Source organism: Anopheles maculipalpis, chromosome 3RL, assembly GCF_943734695.1.
Source record: "Anopheles maculipalpis chromosome 3RL, idAnoMacuDA_375_x, whole genome shotgun sequence".
In the NCBI taxonomy this organism is placed as follows: domain Eukaryota; kingdom Metazoa; phylum Arthropoda; class Insecta; order Diptera; family Culicidae; genus Anopheles; species Anopheles maculipalpis.
This window is the reverse complement of record NC_064872.1, coordinates 82,369,010-82,395,095: the sequence shown is the minus strand read 5'-3', so window position 1 is coordinate 82,395,095 and position 26,086 is coordinate 82,369,010. Positions and strand designations below refer to the sequence as shown.

General features: G+C 43.3%; 3 protein-coding genes across 3 annotated transcripts in view; 1 reads left to right on the top strand and 2 right to left on the bottom strand.

Annotated features, from left to right (window-relative positions):
- Window positions 1-22,171, bottom strand: part of LOC126563490 (PDZ and LIM domain protein Zasp-like) — a 36,477-nt gene extending 14,306 nt beyond the window's left edge. The window contains exons 1-6 of the mRNA XM_050220134.1: window positions 22,137-22,171; window positions 10,295-10,401; window positions 1,050-1,201; window positions 786-957; window positions 585-718; window positions 416-507 (exon numbers count right to left, since the gene is read on the bottom strand). Of these exons, the coding sequence (XP_050076091.1) occupies window positions 416-507; window positions 585-718; window positions 786-957; window positions 1,050-1,201; window positions 10,295-10,399 (655 nt within the window). The 5' untranslated portion in view covers window positions 10,400-10,401; window positions 22,137-22,171. The remainder of the gene's footprint in view (window positions 1-415; window positions 508-584; window positions 719-785; window positions 958-1,049; window positions 1,202-10,294; window positions 10,402-22,136) is intronic.
- The window catches only part of LOC126562334 (serine protease inhibitor 2-like), a 388,794-nt gene that overhangs the window by 223,066 nt on the left and 139,642 nt on the right, over window positions 1-26,086 (top strand). The gene's annotated exons all lie outside the window — the stretch shown is intronic.
- Window positions 1-26,086, bottom strand: part of LOC126562624 (terpene synthase) — a 224,574-nt gene that overhangs the window by 146,377 nt on the left and 52,111 nt on the right. The gene's annotated exons all lie outside the window — the stretch shown is intronic.

Genomic DNA, 26,086 nt, shown 5'->3' with positions numbered 1-26,086 from the left:
ACCGAGTAGGGAGCAGGTTAATCAATAAGCCGAATTGTTAAAAGAAGTATTCAAGCAAACAATATATTAGTGTGAAGTTCATTCTTTTCTGGGACGTAAATCCACATGCAAGTATTAGAAATAGTCGAGGTCTGTCGTCCATAATATCCATCCGTAACTTAAAACGTAAGGCGTAAGATGTTAATCATAAGCTTCGTTGAAACAAGAACAAGAGATTAAATAAGCTGTAGGGGTTTTTTTTGGTTTGAGGTTGAACTGAATTGTCACAAGTACTGCTACATCAATCGACTCCCTAACTGTGTCCAGCATCGTGTCCGTCACCGTACGGGTAGAGAACAGAGGGAAACCACGCAAGATCTCGCAATCTTGGCGTGGATTCGGGAGGGCAGGAATAAACCCGTTCGCGAAATGTTACCTGGTTCGGGATCATCTCCCTGTTCGTGCAGCAACTTGTACACCTCAGAGTTAGCCGGCGAGTACACACGTTCGTTCTTCTTGAAGTTCACTCTACAAATAAAGAGAAAATGAGTGAATTTTATGTTACAAATCGGAAGTACTTTTTTGCGGCCACGATCCATGCTTACCCAAGAACTCCACCGGCGAGGACTTCCGCCTGCGAGGACAGCGTTTCAGCAATAGTTTCATCGCTGTACATACCGACCGGGGTGTTGTATTGGTTGTTGACAATGCTCTTGATTTGTCCATCGTTTCCGTTCACCTTAGCATAAAAATAAATAGCCATCGTTAGAGGTTTTGAATATCAAATTCGACTTTGTATCACTTACAGCAGCAAACGGTTTGGCGGCAGTGTTGTGACCGCTACCGATGGGCTTCATCTCCTGTGGTGTGGCTGCGAGTGAAGTTCTCGTCACCGGAGTGATGTTACTAGGTAGCGACGGTGACGGAGATGGGAGCGAACCAGTCGGTGTAACGGATGGCTTCCAGGTCGAACCACCTCTGCAAAAAGGGTATGATATCATCAAACATCCGTCCGAAAGATTCATGCTTCAGGCTAGTCCGCTTTAAGCCCCTAACCATAACGATCTTACCTCGAAACCGTCAGCTCGAACGAGTTTCCAGCGGCGACGATGACGTCCTGGGCCTCCTTGTGACGCATGTTGAAGACTTCCGTTCCGTTGACCTTGATCAGCGCATCGCCAGCCATCAGACCGGCCTGGTCGGCAACGCTGCCACCGTTAACCTGCGGGCGATGGACGCGATCGGGACCGCAAAAATAAACCAATGTCAGTGTCTGCTAGCTTGTACCAGCTGTTGGCGACAGTTTCGCGCCTGTGGTTTGTCCTTAAAATAGTTCATGAGGCGATGCAGTTTCAATGTCACGACAACGACTACGGCGACGGTGGGGGTAATGTTGTCGCATCCGACCGGGCCGCGTTCCGCTTCTCCTGCTGCTTGTTCTCCTCCGATGCTAGCAAGCCATGAACCATGAGAAGGCGTGTACACAACAGTGCGTTCCTTGTAGGCTCTTCTTTGTTGCTCGCACAAGGTGATCACGAGCAAACCGAATCAGGCGCCATAATTAAACACAGCCTTTTAGTTTTGCTTACAGCAATTGGACGGTAGCGGTCGATGATAGTGACTGTTTGCACATTCTTGGCTAATGAAGCAATTAATGTCGGTGTCGTGCAATATGATTTCCTGAACGGCCATCATGTACTTCATATGGCGAAGTTGTGGTACATATTTAAACGAGTTGTATGAATCTATAGCAGAGCATACTTTTGTTCAGTGTACATAAAACAAATTGATAAAAATCTTGTAGATACAAAACGCAATTTGAGAACAATCGCTATTTATAATGTGAGAATCATTTGACAAGAATGCATGAAGTTCAGCAAGGGCTTGTCTCACATTGAAGGTATGTGACAGCTTGTGGAATGTTTGCCTCTTGCTAGCTTTTAGCAACACCTCTTAACAATATGCAACAGCTGTCCTTTCCCTTTTCCCATGTAGCTGCAACTGCATTTCACTTACGCTGCAATTGACACACCCTTATTCCTACAACTGCTACAACCAGTTCCCCAACGCTCCCCGCATGTGAGTACAGAAACAATTATAAATCAATCAAAGGGCAATTGACAACAGGCTCCAACGTCTCTAAAGCTCCCACCAAACCACGAGACGCACGAAACTAGAGACAAACAAGGAGAATCGATTTCGCTAAGCTGCCACTCTCCATTTCGTTTGGAAGCCTTCGGACATTGTGAGTGACGTACAAATTGGCCTGCCCCAGAGTGGTAACAAAGTGACCCGCAGAAAGGATAAGAGGGCAGCCCAATCAGCATGCATGTCGGTTTATGATCCATTAGTCAAGCGAAATCTCTTCGACCCTATCGATGCATACCGACATCCTAAAGCATCATGACTCACAGCATTGGGTAACCGCCGATGCAATTGCAAAGTCTTTATCGCATTGCCACCGGAGTAGCGGCGTGGCGTGACTTGTCACCAACAAACACTCCCCAAAACATGCATTATTTGGAGCGCGCTTACGCGTGCGTGTGGCAATTTGGGTGCGTCCAACACTAGCGATTTGCCATCACTATGCGTGAGGTGCGTTAACCGGTATGTATGATTAATTGAAACACGCTCATCAGCAGGAAGGGATCGTGAGCACCATAGAAAAACAAACATAACACTGCTTGCAATTCTAGCCCGCTCGCCAATGGAAACCTGCCCAAGCGACGCTTTTGTCTGCAGGAAACCGTGCGAAAGAAGAAATAAACCTTTTTTTTCAGATTGGCTTGATTTATGATTCATTTGCTTCTGCCGATTTCAGCCTATTGATTCTTCAGCCAAAGTTGAATTGTTGTATCCTGCTGTGTCTTTTCTTCTAGATGTTCTGGCGGAAAAACTTGCGAACCTCACGATCAGTGCTAAATGGGGAGCATTCGTAAAATGTTTTTTTTTTTTTGTGTTTGCTTCCCCTCGTGCAAGTTGGTTTATGAGAACTTTGAACTACCATATCTTGAGCGCAAAACGGGTTCGCTTATATGCGTGGTTGTTCTGTTTATTTCGTTGTTGTTTGTATGCTTTTCTAGCTCGTTTTACTCATCGCGTTCGCGAGCTCGCGAACACAACGGGCCCCGCTACGGGTGCCCATATTTATACAGCACTGTTTTATTCTAGGTCATAAATTACTGCCCTTTTTTTCCCGGCGCTGCCGATAGTCGGGTGTGCAACGGTGGAGTTTTTAGTGTGGCCCTATCCTACCGTCTTGGAATGATTCCTGGCGTTTTGCTAGGAACTAGTTATGGCCAGCACATAATAAATGTAGCAAATAAAACAAAAACAGAAAACTCCACGAAGGCAACATAATGAAAAGTGCATCGTGCACTCGAGTTTGCACGATAATTGACAACCGAAACCGGAAATGCTTTGCAGACACCACATTTTGGTTAGGTCGGGACTGATTAGAAGCGCTTTTGTTTTGTATTGTTGGCATTTATGAGGCTCACAGAAATGGTGCTTCCCGTGTGGTTCACAGTGCGATAGCTCCATATGGATTGGTCGAGAGTTTATTGGCGATCGAGCCAGGAGGCTTATGTGAACATTTCGTGGGTTGGGATGATGGTTTTTCACAATATCTTTCGAAGCAATGCTTGACCCAGAACGAGTGGCGCCGTTTAAATATCAATCGAAGATAGCTGATCATGAAGCTAAATTATGGCTTTTGAGAAAGTGTTATTAAATGTACTACCCACTATGCTACAGTACCTCAAATATTTATATGTACTTGTACATTTTTATAAAATTTCTGTTAGTTTGAACGAAGAAAACGAACGAGAAAACGAATATTGGGAACAAATTTTTGTAGATGCAAAATTCACACTATGTCTAAGAATTTTTAATCCTTATAACTACTTAGCTTCGGTTAAGAAAGCCAAAAAAGACATATTTGACTCATATTTTTGAAGGAATTGTGAAAACCATGGGTATTTCTAGACTAGAGTGCAAAATTATTGCAGGAAACTTATTGTTCTATAATATTTTTATTTCACAAGAAGAATTTATAGAAATATTTTTATATTAGCTTAAATGAGAGCGAATGTAGTCTCAATGAATAAAAGCCTCTATAAATAGGCGAAAAAATGCACATCCAGTTTTGAAAATTAATTGAGAATTCAAAGAAAAACGCAGCTAATTGTCTATACATGCTGTACATTTTAGCTGCACTTTAATCTGTACAATTCTATTTAAAATAAAAAATTTGAACTTGTGTCTCACATTGTAGAATGATTTCTAGCGCTTCACATTGATCCATATTTTTGTTTTTTCTCTCATCGTTTTGACCACATTCTATACAAAATCATAAATGCCAGCTCTACAAGCAACTTCGCACCATTTTTCATATGAAAACTTGTCCATATGTCCATCATTTTGGTGCCATTTCCGGTGCTCCGAGGGTGCAACTTCGATTCCCACGAGCTTTATCAGGGTGAAAATGTAAAAATAAGAAGAAAACGATTGGGCAAACCGTACGATATCAAGTTTCACCCAACACACACAAACACATACGCCTTGGGTGGGAAACGTAGTTGGGCATAAAAGTTTTAATTTATGTGCAAATAAAGCTGGCCGCCCGGAAACCCACTTACCTTGGTGCGTTGCTTTTGCTTCCCCCAATACCGGTGAGAGTGTTCGAGAGATCCTCGTATTCCTTAAGCGACACATGTTTGCGCTGATTCCAAAAAATGCACGTAAATGGTGAACTGGTAAAGTGCTGTTGATGGTTTTCACGCAAAAACAGCTGTGATGGGTCGCTGATGCGATTATGAGCCACGATAAATGTGGCTGTACAGTGGGACCCTCTAGGGTGGTCACTAATTTATGTAATTTTGTTTTTCAATTACACTTCACGCAACCGTACTCGTGTGCCGCATAACAAGACCCATTGTGGTTGGTGGTCTTGGTGGTGGCTGCCTTGCTGCCAGCGAGTCGTTGTCCTCCTCCAATCATGAGATCAATTTGTTGTCGTTTAGTGTGAAAGAATTGATCAGCGCGAATGTTTACGCAATCCACCGACAATGCGAACGTACGCACTTTGAATGCTTGCCTAATTTAAGTTATTTTTTTTTAAACATTCGCAAAGCAAATCCCATCCACCCAAGCATGTGCATTGTCCAGCGAGAAGCGTCCCGGAACGCTTCCACGAATATCTTGTCGGCTTGGTCGCTGTCTACCGCCGTGCTTGTATCGCTGGAATTTATTGTCCCTTTTTTCCCATTGCCTACCGAAAATGAAGCGAAGGACAGGAAGCGTGGCGAAGCACAAGCCCGACGCCACCGAAACGCAGCTCCGGAAAAGGAATTCGATCAATGAATCATGCTACATTCCAGCGATGGTCGGGGAGGATTTTATGTATCGGTGTGGTTTTGGTTCTTGCTGTTTTTTCTCTTCTTTCTTCGCTTCTCGATCACTTTATCATTGAGAGCGGATTGTTTCTCTATCTCTCTTCACTTTTGTTGGTTTGTTGTTCACACTTCTTCCAAGCGTCAGCCTTGTCTTGCGCAGGCAAGTATTCGGAAGAAGATAAAACGACAACATAAAAGCATAAACGGTGCCTGACAAGGGGGGATTATGAGCTACAGATAACAATGACGTATGCGCGCGGTTGATCAGCGGCAGAAGCAAGAAAGCTCCCATGGAAAAAATAAGAGCTTGATGATGAGTCATCTGATGTGTGCCACCGGGAAAAGCCTGTTTTGCTGTTTGGTGGTAGTGTTTTACTCCAGGATCTAGGTTTCATGAGAGCTCAGCTTGAATTAAAATGTTTTTAAAGATATAATGCTGTTTTAAGTTTTTTAAAGTTTTAAAATAAATTAAGTTGAGACTTCTCCTGACAAGTATTTGTAAATGCAGAGCTATTCTAATGAGTTCTCTCTGTTCCTAGCTGAACGTTAAATCTTCAAATCTTAACCAAATTTGGAAAGAACATGTCTAAAAAACAACTAACGAACATCCTCACGAACAAATACAAGACGAACACTGTTCTTAACGTAAACATTTTGCATCTCTTACAGCATATTTTATGAAAGTGAAAACATCCTTTTTTTACTGCCAAGATTTTATTGCCCTTTGTCAACATCTGCTCATCAGCCAGTACAAGATATCGGCACTGCATGAACCAAACCTCAACCATGTGCCTTCCGTACGCTGCCCAAAGCAAACGTACCTGAGGTAGTCCTCGTCAGACATATCTTTGCAGTGTTCCTTTCAATCAACCGGTTGATGTGGTTTTTTTTTTTCGCCCCTTTCAGTCACTTAACCATTTTACAACCTTTCGGAACGGTTGAATGCAACATTTTATGACCATCGGTCGGCAAATGATCACCTTCGTCTGCGTCCGTTCTGACGAATCCCGTTTCCGGTTCATGGCGTACATCGGGACCACCGGCGATCGATAGTGAAAACAAGTGGGTAATTCCACTGTCAGCCCACGGGGCTTGGGATTGCATCGAAACCCCAAAATAAAGCCAACGCACCGTAATGCGGTGTGGGCTGTGGACGAACGGTTTGATGTTGGTTGAGGTCGGAAACGTCGGGTATTGCGATTATTATTGACAGCCGATTGGAAGATAACGAGGGTTTGGTGGGCACGGTCGTTTGTTTGCTCGGGTTTGGGTTTGTTCTTTTTGTCTCGTCCCGTCCCTCACTAGACCCATCCCATTGGTGCTTACCGTAAACAGCGTCCAGACATCTGGGCTGGTATCGGATTCGCTTATCTGATAAGGGTGACAAGGGGACCATATGGCCGGAATCTTTCTGGAGGGCTCATGAGGCGGCTGATCTTTGGACCGAGAACCTACATATGCTTCTGTGGTAGAAAAAGCCTTGCGTTTGTACACTGTTTTTAACTTCGGAATATGTAAACTTTACAAAACTGACCAACTGAAAATCAAACTAAAAGACCAGCCTAAGATCCAACAACTTGTCTTAAAGTCTAGCGAAATTTGATTCGACGGAGACGGATTAAATTTGCAACACAAGTCCCCTACGTGACAGGATCTGATCTACCTGCACTCGGACCTGTTTGCTTGACAGCATTGTTTCACCGAAAGACACCGTTGACAAATATAAATCGATTCCATGTTTTCGCCCATACGCCCATTTCCGCTTCCGTCCCAGCACGTGGACGCCGGTCCGTAATGGGCAAAAAAGGAAAAACAAAAAAATGACATCACTTAAGACCTGTCCCGGATGGAATGAATATTATTTATGACTTTGGAACCCCAGCCGTTGGTTTTAATGTTGCTGTTCGTCCTGTTTTGTCCTTTCTGGTATGGGGTGAATTAATCACTGCTGCAAGCGACCGATGCCAGCCAGAGATTGATGCATGGAGTCAGGCGCGGGAAAACAGCTTTGCTGATGATTAACACAAAATTAATAGAACTAGTGCATGATGCACCGATGTAGGACCCACGCTCGCGGTTGAATGAGAAACTTTTCCCAAGAATTACACCGCTGCCCGCAGACAACCCGCTAAGGTATCTCGATCTACGAACGCCGGAGAGAAATGAAGAATGTTTTCCATGGTGCGCGCGGCATCATAACAATCTAAAACAGCGTGTGTCTCGTGGCAGAGGACTCCCCCTTTCAAGATGCCGCCATATGCTGAGATTATGATTGAAATTGAATCTTCCATGGGCCTTTGCTTGGCGTTTGTTGCAAATGATGTGCGTTTTTTTTTATCTTTCTACTTCTCAAGGGAACTAGCAGCGTTCGGGGCATGGTGAGAAGAAAAAAGGCAAACGTGTTTGTGCCGGGCTGCAAGAATGTTCCGTGTTTGGATTTCCTTTCTATCTCTCTCTCCCTCTCTCTCTTTTTCCACTATCTGCACAACGCTGCAATGTGCATTGAAGCGATCGATGACGTTCCAGCGCGCGGAGAAGGCAACATGCAAGAGCGTTTGTTTGCCGCGGTGCAAGGTTGGCTAGGGTTCAAGGGCACGCAGCTTGGGCTGCATTTGACAACATCGAGCGGTCGGCTCTATCTTTCCACCTGGAGGGCGTCCGAACCGGTGCCTTACTTGGCCCAAGCAACGATGATCGTTGATTGTTTTATTGATAACCGTACTTTATGAACATTTTATGGGTTTATTGTTACAAATGCGTAGCAATAGTGCGACATGCGGCTGTGCGATGGTAACGATCAATTATCGGCAGGTCGTACGTGCGTTTGTGCGACGGTGGAATGCCGTAGAATCTTGGTGGTGTAATTTGTAATAAGAGGGATGATAAATGAGTCCCTTGAAGTCATCTTTGAAGCTCGTAAAAATAAGGTTCGATCGTTAAGAATGATTAAAGTGGTTCAAGAGAACTTTTTGATCAGTTGAATAGTTGTGACACAACAATGAATCTGTTTTTAATCTTGAAATTTCATAATTTCGACACATTTACAAAGCTCCATTCAAAACGAATCTTTCGTTGCTAAGAGAAATGTCTTTCAATGTATCCATATCTACCACCACAATAATCACTTAAGCGCATTGGGACGGATCCCACTAGCAGCTGCCGGAAATAACAATACCGACAATCGACTCACGCTTTCGTCAAAGCTCAAGAGATCACACCATCTTAGCACATTCCGACGATTGCCATTATTCATCGTCAGCTTTTACCTGTTGCCATCGATGAACAGGGCTTACTCACCACCACCGATTGCCCAACGATCGAACAGCTAAACTCCGTTTTTGCCACAGCAGCAGCAGCACGTGCATTGCTTTGACGAACCAATTGGTCACCAGGGGACCAAGAAAAGAGACGATAAACCTCAAAAAACCCCTTCTCAAAACATCGGTGTGGATGGTCTGCGAGGTGACGCCATAAGCCGCGGTGTGCGTCGTGTGAGGAAGATTTGCATACATTATAAACACGCCATTAGTGCAACTACATCAGAGCAGAGCAGAGTGTCGGCTGTTGAAAGATCAAGGTGCAGCCGGAAAGGATCGCTTTCCGATGTGCAAGAAGCGAAAATCGGCCGATCGGCAACGGTTCGCTTGAATCAATCATAATTAAGCGTTTAATAAATCGACTGACGACAGAATCGTGCCGATGTTCGCTCGCGTCTGGCTGTGGGGAACATTCTGTGGCTGGGATCGTGTCTGCGAATGGGTTATGGTAGAACATAATTTTGCGCATTAGAAGCGAGCTCTAATTTCCGTCGCTCGCTGCAAGAAGAAAAAAAAAACACCATCAAATTTATGCCCCGTTTTGAATCACCATTGCAACGATCTCGTAAATACAGTAATGATCATATATCTCCGCACCACTGTACGCGTATAAATCGATCGGATTAAAAGTCTAGCCGAGCGTCACTGTTGGTGTGAAACGAGGAGTGGCTCACCGCGAGGACTCGCTTTTCGCCACACAAACCCACCATTTTGGTGGCATTTATCACTGTCGATAATTAATTTCCCGTCCAGATCAATCGTGTACGTGTAACGAGCTTCTCAAGCCCACGATCGAGCCATATATCTCTTGCAGTACCCATGTAGAGGTCCAGCCATTTTTCCAATTCAAAACTACCCAAAACCCACCACGAAGTCTGCGGGTGATGAAATTTGATCAGGAAAACGTGCCAAACTAGGTTAACACTTAACCAGGTGCCAGTGCGGTGGCGCCTTCTTTACCGATCGGGCAGCAAAGTGGGCGCGCCAAACGAGAGTGTTTTAAGGGTAATTTATTGAAAAATTGCCACATTGTTGAGGCCACGATAAAATATGATAATTGGTGCGATCAGTTGCCGTTTCAAAAGACTTTGGAGGTGGTTTGGCGTCGACCAGAACTGTCGCGTATAACTTGCTGGGTTTATTGGTGCGAGCCACTTCGTAGAGTACTGAGCGTTCCCAAGGTAGTCACTGCATCTCTTGGCACTTAGCGTAATCGCCGGATAGGGAGCGATGTTAGATTAGATGATCAACAATTAGGGCCTTATGCAAACAGGCACGCGAAAGTTAGCTGACGATAGTGCGCGAAACTAGTTTGCCACAAGTTTTTGTACCAACCAGTAATATGGTTTTTCTGTTTTTCTTTAGTCAGATCAAAAGGAAAACAAAAGTCATCACATAGAAAGAACGACAGGAGATCTTCCAAAAAATGTTTAAAAAAATGGCGATTGTTCTGTGGCCTTGCATCAACAGCCATATAAAAGTGATATGTTCGAAGTTTATTATAACCTTCCAGGAAAATCTCCTTGCTTGTGTTAAGATTCATGTTGCACTTCAATCAACACAGCGGATCTCGATATACATCAAATCAAATTCTATACTCACTCTCTGTAGCACCAGCGGGGCGGAGAAGTCCTTGCCACCCTGCAGCCGGAAGCCCCAGGCCTGTCCATCGCCACGCTGCAGACGAACTGTCATGAGATTGGCCATATCTAGAACGAAAACAAAAACACAAAACCGTAACGCATACATTATTCATCGCATTTACAATTGAGACGCATCGGGAGGCTACAATAAAACTGCAAACATTCACGAGATGTATCAATTCATCGCATCAACAAACCCGCGCGGAGAACCCACGATAGCCTTGAGGCACGGTGTACTCTTTCCGGAACTACCGATGCCCCCGGAAGCGTGATTGCCAACCTCTTGACAAGAGGCTGCTCTGTGCTTAACGTATAACGTGTGAGGGAATCAACTTTCCTTCGGCGAGCCTTGTGTTCGTGATTGTTTGAAGTTCCCTCGATCAGTCACTAAGGCCCCGCTTAGTGGTTATTATTTGCGTTTATTTGCTTTTCAATTTGAGTTCAATCATGTTGTGGTTGTGGTTGATGATGATGAAGGCTTTGCGATGCTTAAACCCGTGTGGACAAAGTGTAGCAAACGTTCTTTCACTCTCTCGTTCTGGCAATTTGTTTTGCCTTCGTCCATAGCGTTTAGTTCGGTTGGAAGATTTTTTTCTTACACACTGACACGAACCCGATTGGCTTGAGGATGTGTTGTTTGCTACCCTCCCAATCACCCAAGTGCATCGGCGCTTCACATTCGCCTTCTGCACTTACCGACCATCACAGGCTACGGAGGCTTCGATGGCTTTTGATCAGTGCCGACGCCAGGTCTGCGATGTGTGCCTCGGGAGAATGGATTTTTCCGATGCGTTCGTGACAAAACGGCACTCTCACACCCACATACCAGCATCCAACGCCCACGCCACCTCTGCCGTCACTTCCTCATTGCTCAAGAGGAGAAGGTTGTCGGGGTCAGGACTCGCTGATGAGGCCATTGTCGTGAGTGCGGCTGCATGGTTGCGAGTGCAACAGAATGAAAGTAAACGTGTTTTGTGGTAGGTTTAGTCTCCGTTAGTATAATCGCTGAGAGCGATATAATTAACCGCTTTTCCTAGTGCCCACCTCATAAAAACACACACACACGATTACAGTTTGCAAACCTGTAATGGCACAAAACATGTTTAATAAATTAAACGTGAAACATTGCCGATATCGTGCAATAATCAATCGTGATCAATAAAGAATTCGTTTGATAAATAAACAAAACTGTACTCCGTTTACACTTGGTCAGAGTTTGTCCTCAAGATTTCTCCCAAGATATCGCTCATAATGTATGTCGTTTTAGTCGACCGGTGACTTCATGTGCTGAGGGTCAACTGAATGATAACGTCGTAAAGCTCGTTTCTGCCAAGCGTGGAAAAGCGTCCATTCCTAGCCCATCCATACCTGCAGGATGACACGATTTCAATGACGGCCTCGGTGATGCTCTTCAACCAAAGGCGTTACCTGACAGAGAGTAATGGGCAAATTGTTGCTCGTTGTAAATCGATGTCTCGAGCTATGCAAATTTTATCTTCGCTCCCTTGCACAGGATTGAGCGCGGGGCCGAAACCCGATCTCACCTGCGCTCATCCCTTCGCGTGTCCTGAACGGCACTCTATTGAAGGTTGGTCAAAAGATTTCTTCCCTTTATCTAGCCCTCTTACACGCCACTTCAAGGCCTGTCGAGCCGGGCTGTCCGTGCGTCAGCTAGCGATGGCGTGATTAATGGTGATTTTCAATAGTGTCTCTCCACAGCGGGTGGTTCTAGGAAGAAAGTTTGTCGAGATTGTCCACGTTAGATGGGGTGAACGTGTGATCTAATGACGATGGATGAATAGGGCCGTCGTATAAAGGATGCGCTCATTTACTCGTCGACTACTATTAATGGGGAATAATTGCATGCAAATTAAAGGAAGGTGTCTAGAAGGATGGAAGTGTCTATAAGGAAGTGAGTGGGCAAAAAGAAAACTTCCTTGAGCGCATGGGAGGTTTGCTATAAAGAATGAAAGGTGAGAAAAACGGGTAAAGTGTGCATTTATAGCAAAGATTATAACAAGATGAACGTTCCAATAAAAAAACATATTTTTTATACAAAACTAGCAAGTGAGGCACGTATTATAATGGTCAAAAGTATTCCAAAAATTATCCATTAATTTATACTTAACCATAACAATGTATTGCTATTTTCAAAACAATTAAAATATTCAAATTCTTTCATCATTAAAAATATAAAACTATTTACTACTTTCCATTTTCTATTTTTCCTCACACTTCAGTCGCATTTTCTTCACTGTCCATGCTATTAAAATGTGTCATAAATAATGCAACACAAAGTTGTCATCCTCCATGATGGTTAATGATGTTTTCTTTACCTTTTAACACTTTCTCTTTCAAGTTTCCATTAGCAATAAAATTAATCAACTAGTTTTTTGTGTTTGTTCCTTACGTGAAACTCAACCTAGAAACCGGCGGCATGCAATGAGCCCATTATCACTGCTCAAAGTTTTCCACCACATTGTTCAGCCGATTGATTTATCATCCAGTTTAAGACATCGCCTCACTCGCTCGTATTTATCACCTCCCTTACCCCTTCCCCACTTCCCCAATTCTGTCCCATTGCGAACACTTTCCTTTTTAACTGATAAATTAACTTACCACTGCAACTGCTCCGTACCGTTCAGCCGTAGATCATAATCATATTTCATTTGCAATAAGCTTACCGCTTTGTCAGCCAACCCTCGCTTGGTGCATGTAAGTGTGTGTGTGTATATGTGTTTTTTTTCCGCGACGGAACCATTTATGCGGTTCTGCGTGACATCATAGACGCAAAAACCGGTGTCATTTAGACCGGTGCGCGGTTTCGCGGGTGTTTTGTTTTGCCAGTTTTTATTGAAACTATTTCTGCATCGCTCAACATTCCTGTCCCTTTGCTTCCTGGCCCGCCACGGAGCTCTTGGGTGCCGCATTAAAAAACTGAAGTCTGGTCCCTTTTTTTTTGCACTTACACGGTGCGGTCGCACAGGAAAGCTTCAGAAGCGTAGTAATGATGAAATTGGTGCAAAAACCCGTCACGGTGACTCAACGGTAAACTGTTTCATGTTGTGTGTGTGTGTCTTATTTTTCTGTCAAGTAGTACAAATAAGCTAACAAGCAAACTCCTCCTGTCCATTAAACGTAGACGATAAGCAGATGGGTTTGGTGTAAATTACCTTAACTTAGAAAAACCCTTTCTAACAGACAAAGGAAGGGATGGTCTTCATATTTAAAGTCCAACTCGATCAGGTTTGAAATAAGACAGTCAAACCTGATCCGGCTCCAACCTTAAGCGGTTGAAAATGTTGAGAATGAAAATGAAACTCATCACCACTAAAACGAGTGGCACAAAGTGAACAACTCATCGCGTGACAAACACTTTGAAGCCGGTGAGTGTCGAAGTTGGAAAGGCTCCAGGAAAAAAAAAAAAAACAAACACCGATTTCGAAACAGCTTTACAGCTCCGGTGCTCTGATTTTTCCTTTTACACGAAATGCTCTGCCACAAGTCGTTATCCCATTTGAACGAAGACTGCCCGTCTAGCGTGCCACAAATCGCGACCAGCAAATCGACAGCATTTAGGGTGGTCCCTGTGCCTAAGGCTGTGTTTTTTTTTTTCCACTGGGAACGCACTGGGATGTGGCCGTTACTCAGTTTCCACCAAGGAATGCATTTATTCTGTCACAGCGTGGAAAGGCGTATTTCACACGCCGGCTTTCCCAACCTGGAGCTCAAGGGATTGGAAGGGTGAATGAAGCAGATGAATGAAATAATTGCGGCATGAATACGGTAATTTCGTTTGACTGAAAATTTTCTTTTGTTACGAAAAAAATGAAGAGAAAATGCAATCGTTTGTGCAATATGATGCATTATTTTATGGAAAAAATGCAATATTTTAAATCATATTTCTTTATAAACAATAGTTGAAAATTGTCAACTTCAAAAATACTTAAATTATTTTAAATCACTGTTTCAAATAGATGTATGCTTCACAAAAACATGAGATCATTGTTTGACCAAAGTAGGTTTATTTTAAAAACCAAGAACGTTGCGTGTTTGTCTGTCGACTGTGTGAAGAATTTTATTTACTCTTCGGTTGCACTCGCTGCAATGGAAAGTGATCGTATTACCAACGAACCATCACATACCAACCAGCAAAGCAGAAGAGGTGAATCCAACCCACCTCCCCCCGTCCATCCATCCAACCCTTTTTCTCGCCCGCGCACAAGCATTGCAAGCCAAATGATCGAACGGCACGATTAAACCGGTCGAACGACGGCGAACAAACGCAGGATGTGAAACAATTATTTCCCAGTATTTAAGAATTGTTCTCAGCACCACACGGCGCCTCAATCCCTTGAACTCGAACTTCTTCCTGCGGGGGTTAGGGTGTGAAGCGCAACGATTCCATTTTGCGCCAACTGTTTCAAGAATCTGCAGTTGATTCTAAGCTGATGGTAGCGCAGAAGTTCAACCATGCCAGCGTTTTTGCAGATGAAATCCACGCTCTGAAGAAAAAATTAACATCATTTATCGAGCCGGTATATTCGCCAACAGCGCCACTGCACAACTTCGGCCGGAAGAAGCAACTTGGCCGGAAGAATGGTTCGACAGGGCAGCACGCCAGACGGAGTTTTAAATGGCGCGCTCGAATGTGCGGTTGGATCGTGAGATTTCTCATAGATTACCGGCCATGAAGTAACCTGACGACGACGATCGGGTGCACTGAACCCTTTTTTGTGAGGAGCGCAGTGTAGCCGAGCGGGGTGTAGTCATGGGTGGTCGTGGGTGGGTGGGCGATGGTGATGGTTCAAGGTGTCTACGGTGACGATTCCGTTGACACTTTGGATCGTACAGCGAACGGGGCCTTGTTGGTGACCGTTAACAAGCGTCCATTTAGCTGCCACTCTGGCCGTTGTAAGGTGATGATTTAGTAAGTTGTTACGAGTGCGCTTGGGAGATGGGACCCGGCACAAGAGAAGGATTGCTGGATGAACTTTCTGCAACGTCAGGGAAAATGGCGTTTGGAAGTGTCTGAGCTAGTCTTTGGTTGAAAAACAAAAGTTTGATCGATCTGTGAGGTAATTTTATATTTCATTGTTTGTATTGTATATTTTGAAGCTTTCAGGGACTAAGAACGATTTAAATTTATTCACAGACTGTTAAATTTCATGTTCATTGTATCAGTAAATATTCTTAAGGCAGTTTAAAGAATTTTGATTGGATAAAAAATTAAATGAAAAATCAAAAGAATTTTTTAAGTACCAATTAAATTATACAGCCATTATTTTTTTGAATATCAATAACGCTATACCCTTCATCGCCACTTGTGCGATGGTTTTAAAAAAAATTAGATAAAAATGTCTTAATTATTCCCTTCACCAAAATACCCTTCTAAACCACTTCGATACCAGCCACAAACTCATGCACCAGTTAACCCACGTAAACAATCAGACACAACAGCACTGCGCCACGGTAACGTGATCTAGCTCCAACATTAAAGTCCCGTCTGATGCGATCTCATTAGTGCATCGAATTTATTATTCCATATTCTGGAGCAACTCATCGCACCCAATACCGCCGGTACCGGTCGATTTAACGCACCCATTTGTGCTGTCAGATTTGTGTTTCATCGCCCATAAGTTTATGGCCATCACAGGCAGCTACACGGTGGCAACAACGGCAGAAGAAAGAGAGCTCTTGCGACGAACGGTTGATGATTCATTAAGAAATGCAATCCCAGCTAACTGTCCGGCTGCATTGGTGAACATGTGAACGTAACCGTTCTAGTAGACTGATTTATTTTGAACTGGTGCATCTTCCACGGGCAGTCATAACACATCGACTGGCATAAATTTTTCCGCCTGTGTGTGATTCCATTTGCGAGAGAAATTGATTGCGATCAAGAAAGTCACAATCTGTTGCCTGTTGGTTGGGAAGTATCTGACAGGGTTTGGGTTTCTGTTTTTTTTGGAATTATTTAAAAATAAATTAGAAATTAACAGATTAACTTAGAAATAACAACAATTTATAAATTTAATGGCCTAAATATGTTCACCGGATGATACAATCTAAGAGAAGTTTCTACTTTTCTCATAATTTTCATCCACATGTTGTCCATTACTATGAATATTTGCACATCTTGCAACCAACAATGATGCCCTTGGTTGTTTTTGGCATCCCTTACAATGACCCAATTTTCGTCGTTTACTAACCATCCCACAAGAGAGTAAGATTCCTCCCTTAAAGGCCACACAGACGTCAACGTCAAGCATAATTATTTAATGACCCATGTGTAAATCATCACCAGTGTGGCTCAAAACGCAGCCAAACGCGTCGCCAAACTGTGTGGTAGATGCACCCTCCAAACACCCGTCCCTTGAGCCTTACTTCTCCTACAAGCTGTCAGGTCTCTAACATTGACATTGAACGTCTCACATTCGCCTGTCGGCTCGAACACTCGGTCTGTTTGTTTGTCTGCACCCTTTGCACGGGGCCCACCTGCGATTCAGGAGTCTCTTTCCTTGCCTTGCCAGTTACTATGTAATCGTTAGACGCAGGCAGTCGGTGGTATCCCAGGATCCCACATCACTTTCCCATCTAGCCGTTTTTCTAGCGATTTCTGTTCGGCGACCTATTTTTAAAACAAGCTACTGCTCGCCTGCTTGAGCAGGGGCAACCACTTAGCGACACACACACACACGCACGTATGCATACGATGTTCGGTGGATGGGTAGAATCATCACCCAGCGCCCACCCTGGGAGCAGCAATGCTCGGGTCTTCTGCCGTTGTGCACATTTATTGCTCACTTTGCGAAATCAACGGTCGCTTCTTCGGGTTGCCATACTGATGGAAAGGTTACACGCTAGGGTATGCTTGTGGAAAAGGTTCACTATGGGTTTGGAGTGAGTGAGTAATGGTGGTAGACTGCCGAACGCAACAAAAACAAAAAACGCAGAAAAAGGGCAGTCAATCATTTTCGCGAAGAGCGCGATGATGAATCAGCTGGTTGTGGGTTTTCAAACGAGAGTTGAAAATTGGACCCTTCAAGCTTCGTCACGTTCGCGGTTGGAAGAGTCAACCGTGGTATGTGGCAGGCGTAATTGAACGATGCATCGGTGGTAGTGAAGCAAAAATGGGAAGGGAGCGTTCGAGTGCATCTTGCAAACAAGGCAACCTATTGGTGTTGGGGACGTTTGGGTTTGTACAATAAATTGACCGAGATTTAATGTAATGACCGTGAGTATGCTTTCTTCTAAACGATTTTGATTATTTTAATGACATTGATTTGAAATTTTTTAAAACGTTATTATATTACATCATGGATCGTTTGACATTCCAGTGGGGTTTTGTCCAATTGTCGTAAAATATAAAATAACGTCAAAAATGTACTAATTTTCAACACGATTTTTTCCATCTTTTTCAGATCGATAAAAAAAGGGCGCAATATTTAAAGCACCACGAAACGCCCTTAAGTAAATAAATCTTCACCCCGTCGTGCACCAACAACCGTATCACCACCAGCAAATCGATCGCCCTTTCTGTGAAAAGAGAAATTTCTGCATCTTCCCGACACGACACACGAACTTGCGTGCAGGTTCGTACATTTTAGCCTTACATCCAACCGAGAAGGATGGGCTCGCTTGAGTTTCATCCGGGTTGTAAATCATTCATCCTTTACGTTTAATTGCAGCCCTTTGCATTTTTTTTATTCCCACCCGTCGCTTGCCGTCTTCGACACGATCAGAACCACTTTTTGGCACGCAAATCCCGACGCCCTTTTGCTTGAGCTTTCGTCGCTCTCGCTATTTGCATAAATGGCAGCAAATGGGCAGGGGAGAAAAAGAAAAAAAAAACACCAGCGTGTGTCCTCTGTGGTCCCTCCCATTCTCAACCTAAAGCAGCACCCAGATCAACACCGATCAACTGTATTGATCCAGTCACGTCCTTCCGTTTTGGTCCTGCGCACGTCCGACACGTTGCAATGATGCAGACGCGTCCCCGAGCACGTATTAAGCGCGCTTTGTTTAACATAATTACCCAGCAAGGCTGCTGCACCAATGCGTTGCAGGGAATTGGGAGTTTAATTTAAACACGGACCCTTCATCGGTCTCGGGTCTGCGAAACCAATCGATCTAGCCCAATTGCAGGACTCTTTTTGTCGTAATGGTGCAGTGCAAGAATAGGAAGATCAACGTTCCAACCGGATGTGATTCGAGCGGTGCAGCGTGCATTCACTTGCATTTGAGGTCAGCAACCGGGGTCCGGGTTGCTTCTTACGTTCTTCCCATCTATGCTTCGCCTTCGTCGGGGTTTGCCCGGCCGACGGAGATAGAATAGCGGCGTCCGGTTCGTGATGTTCCGGGCACAAGGGCGCAACGGATAGCGTGCTAAAATGCACGCCCGTGGAACGTCGTCATCGTCGTGGGCAGCTTGCAAGTGGTGCTTTTATTTTTGGCTCCGAAAGGGAAACGAATTTCACTTCATTTCCGAAATTGCGATCATCGATCGGCTTGCGTTCGGTACGGTGTCCCGGTGGGGTTTGTGACAATGCGGAGGAATTTGACCTTTTTTCTTTCTTTCTGCTGTGAGATGCTGTACACTTTACAACCAACACCCTTCGCAAATAGGATAAGAAAGAGGAAAATCAACAACCAAATGTTGTTGGTTTGCTGCTGATGTTGTTTTGTCTGCTCCAGCTGGATTGCAGCAGAACGATGGAAACTGGATCGTTACAATAAAAAAGAGAGTAATGATCATTGCGTTGGGTTTAACACAAAGCATTAAGAGTTCTGTTCAGCCCACGTACGAATGAGAAATATACACACCACCAACGGGGTAGTTAACAATTCGGGCCAAATATTTCGTGGTCCAATAAATAATATTGGACAACTTTTCTCAAACTGTAGGATTGTAAATAAAGTGGAATATGAATTTGGTACCGATTAATTCAGATTTAATAAAATTGTTTTAGCTTTTTGTTAGCCGTACAATAAGGTTTTTCGTATTGTAGAAATATTTGACTTTGAAATATCATACAAAAATAGTGAGTTAACGTTCAAGATTTTGTTTTAATAGCCTATTTTATAATTTATTTATCGGCAAACCTATCTAGAAATTGAGAATTTCTTCTTAATGCTTTTGTCGTATCTGATTGCATTAGTTTAAGATCGATTCTCATAAAATTTTGTTTAAAAAGTATGTGTCCTTTTTCAGTTTATGGTCAATTAAAAGGCATCGCAGACTTTAAAATGAGAACGGAACAATTCTGCATTATTTTTTCATGCACATTAAATGATCTTTTATGTGCAATTTATGGCCAATGTGAATAATTTGTTTCATTTCTGTTTAGAAGTGTTTCACGTACACTATTTCACAGAACATCATAAAGAATATTCGCCCGATGAAAAATGATTAACTGAGCCAATAAATACTTTCTCACAACCAATTCAAGGCGTACAACATGCGAAGCGCCACATAACATACAGAAAATCAATCGTTCATCTTTTATCCCAGTTTTTACCCCACACAAACTACAAAATACCCACTCGTAAATTTTACCTCATTGAAAAATTCCTTCCCATTGCCAAACCGAACCGACGGTGAACCGGACACAAACATCACTCGCTGTAATAGCCAGAAAACCAGTGTTCTAATTATACCCTTTAAGACCAATCCCCATTGCGAGCTGTGCCGTTTTTTGCTTTGCTAATCCTTTCGTCCATCCCTGATCCACCCAAATCTTCAGCATTTCCTTCCACTCACTCACGCTTCGGTCGCGAGAAACATGTTTTCCATGTAAGCACACACAAACGCACACGAGCACTGGTGCGATTGCATCAGAACGTGGGGCGAACGGGGAGATCATTTTTCCGTTCGACTCAAATAAACATTCATACCGGTGGCGGACAGCCCACAGTCCAAGTCTTGGCGCGAAATACGCTTCGTTGCGCGTGTCATCTGCGCACGGCGTGTATCGGTGGCACTCACCGTGCGCTCACAATAGAACGATCGTGGTGACTTGGTGCCGCCACGGTCAAATTGGCAGTGGGATCGATTTTCCCATCGATCGTTGGTGGATGTTGGAAAACAGGAGGGGTAAATGAGTTTTGTTTTTCCAACCCGTTCTCAATAGGGGGTGGGTGAGCTGTTTGTTATGTAAGAAACTACGAGTCACTAGAGTTTAAAGATTCTTCCGATACAAACACCGCGAGAACAACAACTCGTGAGATCTATTTTCGAACACTCACGATGGGGTTGACATCTTTGTATCGGTAAATTCAACATCGGGAATGGATCTTCTCAATAACACCATAATTAGCTGTCTTCTGACAGTTTTTGAACGAATTGGGCATCCTTAAACGATAGCGACAAGTGCAAGGTGTTGAGAAACAAAGCACAAACCGTAGTGTGGCTGTCGATGACATCCGCTTCACCGTGATGACCAATTGAGGGTTCAAGGGCAGCAGTACTTCCCTTTTCAACATCCTCACAAACAATGACTTCGCGGTACAGTCAGCGATGCTCCCTCGATCACATCCTGGTCGGTGTTGATCTTTCGCCAACTTAACAAAAAAGTGAAAGCGATCTCAGAACATGTGCGACGAAGAAAGGAAAAGTAAATCATACCAATTTAGTCACCAAGATCACCCAGCCATGCATCAATCTTCTCGAGTATTCTTTACACACGCTCATCACAACGTAATCCATCTTAAGCCACGTCGTCGGCGAGACATTCTTCGATGGTTCAGAAGCAGTGTCTTCCATTTCTTTAGCGTGCAGAAAGCCAAAGAAACCAGACGGATCAGCTTGCCATTAACCATGACGTGCGGGATGCGTTTACATATGATTTCCTTTTTTTTTAATGTTTATTTGCTAAACTTGCGTCAGCATGACGCAAAACGCACGGGGGGAGAACAAAAAAGCGTGGCAGTGGTCTCCGTTTCTTGCGTAAGCTTGCTTGCGAAAGTGAATATTCCCGGTTCGGCTGTGTCAATGGTTTAACGACTTGATTTTCTCTCGACTCCTTCAAATGTTTCACAGGTTAGGTTGTAAGAAGTGATTGAGAAAGATGTCCAAAATAAAAAAAAAAATCATCTATTGATTCCGATTTCGATCGCTTACTCAACATGTTCGAAGAGCACCGCTGAATCACTTGAGTTGACCCAGTTTCAGCTCACATTCACAAGCTTCGCTGGTACGATGCGGATGATCATAATGTTGGTGGATCTGTAAGGGTCCGTTCTGTTTAGACTGCGGTCGAGTAAAAACAGATTATTTACTTCAATCTATGTGCCGGGTAAAGGGAAATTGAACGAGAGCTCCAAAACGAATTACAGTTGCTACTGAAGATTGAATTTGACTGCGCATAACGAGCAGTTGAAATGGAGATAAAAAGAAGACTCTGGTCTGGTGAGGAGCCTGTTTTCCCAACCGATCAATGTCACTTGCGCCCGTTCCATCTATCCAATGGTCAAAGTTAATTAAATTTGGCAAATCGTACTGGACTCACTGCTCGTGTTGATGTATCATTTCCGTTCTCAATCGAACACTATTTTTCGATGGCTTGGCTTGAGTCCATTCATGCCGCCTAGCTGCTCATATGCAACGCAAGATTAATCGACCGTTGAGTGCGGTTAGGTTAGGCACACAGCTACACAACCGCTCTTTTTCCAACAAACTGTCAAGTCTAATTAGCATACGGAATTCAACATTGCAAACCGCTGCAGCAGATGTAGCACATCCCATTCATAAACATCACGTGGAACGCAATGTGAGCTTGACACCCTTCACTTGCACTTACCTTATGAGTTATGTAGATGCAACGAAATGCTGAAAGTAAAAACATTAACATTGATTAGGCTTTGCAGTGTAATATTAACCTTTTGCAACATAATGTTTCGTATGCATACGGTGTCGCTAATGGTCGAGGGGTATTTTCTGTTTCATTATCTATAGCTCGTTTTTTGTCCATTTTATGAGTCAGTCGAATTCAGGGAAATCGATTTGCTGTGGTAAGTGTACAATCGATAGCTTGCGATAAGAGAGATTAAGGTATCCTGTTTTACTGTGCTCTTGCATCGTAATGCACTTTACAGCGTTTCTCGCGTTGTTGTTCATAGTCTTCATGGTAAACAGCCATAATTAAAAGTTGTGAAAAGGAAGATCAATTTAGCAATACGATTATGCCATTTTTGAATGAGAATAATTTAAAAATATTAACGTGATTAGCAATACGTACAAAACAATCTGTAAAAACGATACTTTTATGTGTATAATTTGAAAATTTCAGTAAATGTAGTTAAATTAACAATGGAATGTTTTTAACACAATTTTGAAAAACATTTTAATTTACTGTTAAGTATGACGTACAGTTCTTTTAAAATACCTCTTAAGAAAAGAGTATAAAAAAGTAATTTTAAACTAAATAAATGTACAAAACTAGAGTGACAAAATGAAAATGCTGAAATCACATTAAAACTCTTCAACTAAACTCAATCAAATTATCAACTATTTCGATGAATACTTTCTGTACACGACTTAAGAATAAAATCAAACAAAATTAACGCAACGCTACACACTGTCAAAGCTGTTTTGCACTTTCAAGTAGTTCATGCCGCAGCTAAATGCAACGAAAAGACCATCCACCGAAGGGAGAAAAAGGGTCACTACTTGTCCAAGACGTACAGCTAAGCAATGCGCAAATACGATTAAAGAACGCGGTGGTTATTTATCGAGGCCCTAAGCATTCCGTTCCAAGCACTATTGAAAAGCAAAGAGCCAGCCCGGCAGTCGTCAGAATGCTGACGAATGAACACTTATCTTATCGCCGTACTGAACCAGACCGGACACGCCGGACAGTCACGTCGCCGTGTGTCGCTTCGCAGCAAAACAAACCACAAGTACGTGAAACTGGGTGACTTTACTTTGATAGATTTTTTTGTTACGATGACCTGGCGCACATCGTCCCGTGTGTGTGATGTTTTGGATTTTGTGTTGTAACGGTGCGTAGGAAAGTTTGCCATTTCCTGGACGCACGCACGGTTGGTATGGACAAGTTGTGTTATAGTACTCTGATAAGGGAGAGCTGTAAATTTCCTTAAATAAATATTTTACCAGGACAAAAAATTGAAGTTTTTTTTTGTGAATGAAAAACACCATGGAACACATTAGTAAGTATGTTATTATAGGAATTTAAAAAAAACCATCAATCATCAACGGGAGAGCTCTCTGAACAAAACAGGCTACAACAAAAGCGCCCATAATCCCATCAATTAGAAGAGAAAAACACCCTCCTCTTGAATTTTGGTTCACTAAATCTACCACTCGCTGGTGTTTGTTCCGTCTGTGTTTGCTTGTTGCGCCTTAGTTTGTTACCGCATGCTGCACGGTTTTTGCTAAAATTAGTCAGAACAGATCCGTTTTCTGACGCACCCGTGAAAAACTCGATCATGGGGCGCAAAAGTATTTGTGGGGTGGCAAAAATAAAATGAACATTCGAAACGGGATGACAAAACTCGTCCACCGTTTTTTGCAGAAAGACGAGGCAGAAGATTGTGCCGCGGAAAGCTGTCATCCCTTGCTGTCCTTTTCCATCCCCAACGTGACGTGGCGCGTGACCTCAAAGGTCTAATTTGTAGGATGGGATGGCTGGGCGCAAGCGTTACTAGCCTGCCAATGCTTCCCCTCTCCCAGCACCCCGGCAAAACCACTTTGCCGAGGAAATGCGGCCTCTAGAGCATGTGAGTTCCAACTGGCTGAAACTATGCTGGCGGACATTATTTTTAAACCACGGAACGCGTGGGCCCTGTAGCAAAATTATAAATAATGCTTTACCTTCAGCCAGATTACAACATCTTCCGATTCTGACCGAGATAGAATTAGGTTAGGGTTATGCTAGGGCGCCATTGAGAAATAACTTGGATGGCGTAACTGAGGGGAAAATTTTGGTTCTATCGCCGGCGAAGGTGTGCGCGAAATGATGGATGTGACTGTTGGAGGTGTTTGGTTGATTTTTCGGAGCTCTTAGATTTTTTTCCCCTTCCTTTTTGTAGGTCAGGATGGTGCAAACGGGGCGTTCACATGTCAAGGCTTGCTGGCTCAAGAATGTTTGCGTTGCGAATGGTTCTGGGTGATGCGGTGACAAACGTCCCCCGACAGTCTTGCGAGTAGTAAGCCGTTGACATAAGGAATGAGATAAAATCAACGAGCTGCTTGTTTATTGAGAACAACGAAAACAGTTTGCAGGTTTCAATTCTATTTTATTATCCTCATGTCTTTCAGTTTTCGAAATGAAAGGTATTGTACTACATCACCATTGAGCACCATCTTCTTATGCCTACGTGTAATTTGTAATTTTCTCGACAGGAAAGGACCATTCGAAAGGTAAAGACCTTCCGAATTGGGATCAAGATAACAAAGTTATTTTTAAACCCCAAAGTTCTTCTCTCTTCATGCCATCGTGTTTTCTGTGAGTCCTTCATTGGCAAAATGGCACTGCATTCCTTCACACAATAATAATTTCATTTCGTAGCTGCTTCTCGCTGTCTTCACGTTGTAAAGAAAATACGGAGCAATCATAACGTAATGATGGTGTGGAGTCGAAAAAAAAAAGAAGCGAGCTAATTTGTACCGCACATAATGCGTCCATTTGCAACCCACATGCGGATTGGATGTGATGCTAAATTCATTCGCGCTAAAGAACATCCATGTTGCCGGGTTTCTTGTGAGGCTCATGCACACACACACACACACACACACACACACATTAGCACCAACCCGAAGAAGCAGTGGCGAGACGCAAACTCCGGCCGGGAGAAAAGGTGTGAAATGATTCGGTTTAAACTTGAAATTCCACCGGTTTGGCTGGGTCGGAACGGAAGGAACGGAATTGCTCGCCCGCGACCTTCACGGGATGAAAACCGGCTCCGTATGGCGCATTGGCGAAGAATAGTGGAGGGTGGAGGGGGGGGGGGGGGGTTGTGTACAGGGTGGTAGCCAAGCGTTTGAAAAATATATATATTTTTGCCTGTCTGGCGATCGTTGATTGATCTTTTTTTTTTTTCGCCCGGATTGCAAATACGGCAAGCGTATAACATATGTGTTTGTTACTCCCGGTAGCGCGTGTTTGTGTGTGAGAATTAGGTACCTCAATGTGCACAGGGCATGAGTCATCAGGTTAAGGGTTGTACGTCGGGAGAGTGTGTTGTTTTTTTTTTTTTTTTGCTGGGAGCCAACATTGTTGTGATGATATTCATCTTTCGGCAATGAGCCACAGTTTCGATACTCTTTGGAATGACTTTATAATTTTAAAAAATCTTAACCAAGGCTTCCTTCATTGGAAAAAATCTATCGAAAATTGTAGGTAGCTTTTTGCAACTTGGAGATATTAGTTATCAAATGTTATCTTTCAATTCACTGAGACATAAATCGAAGACTGGAACAAGAATTTAAAAACAACCACGAACAAGTAGATGGAGGTTGATAGAGAGTAGGAGAACGAACTACAAATAAATTTTTGTGGAGTTCCAAAGGTGAATTGAAAGGCAGAGCTTGGAAAACCAAACATTCAATAAAAATTCGACGAGGATTTACAAATATCGATCACTAGATAATTGCGCGAATCCTAGGCGAATTTGCCTTCCATTCCCCAATTTATTGGCAAGTCCATGCTCCTGCTTTTTATTTTTCTCATGTTTATATCAAGTCCACAATTTTACTCTCGATTCTCTACTTGTGCGTTTCTAATAGTCC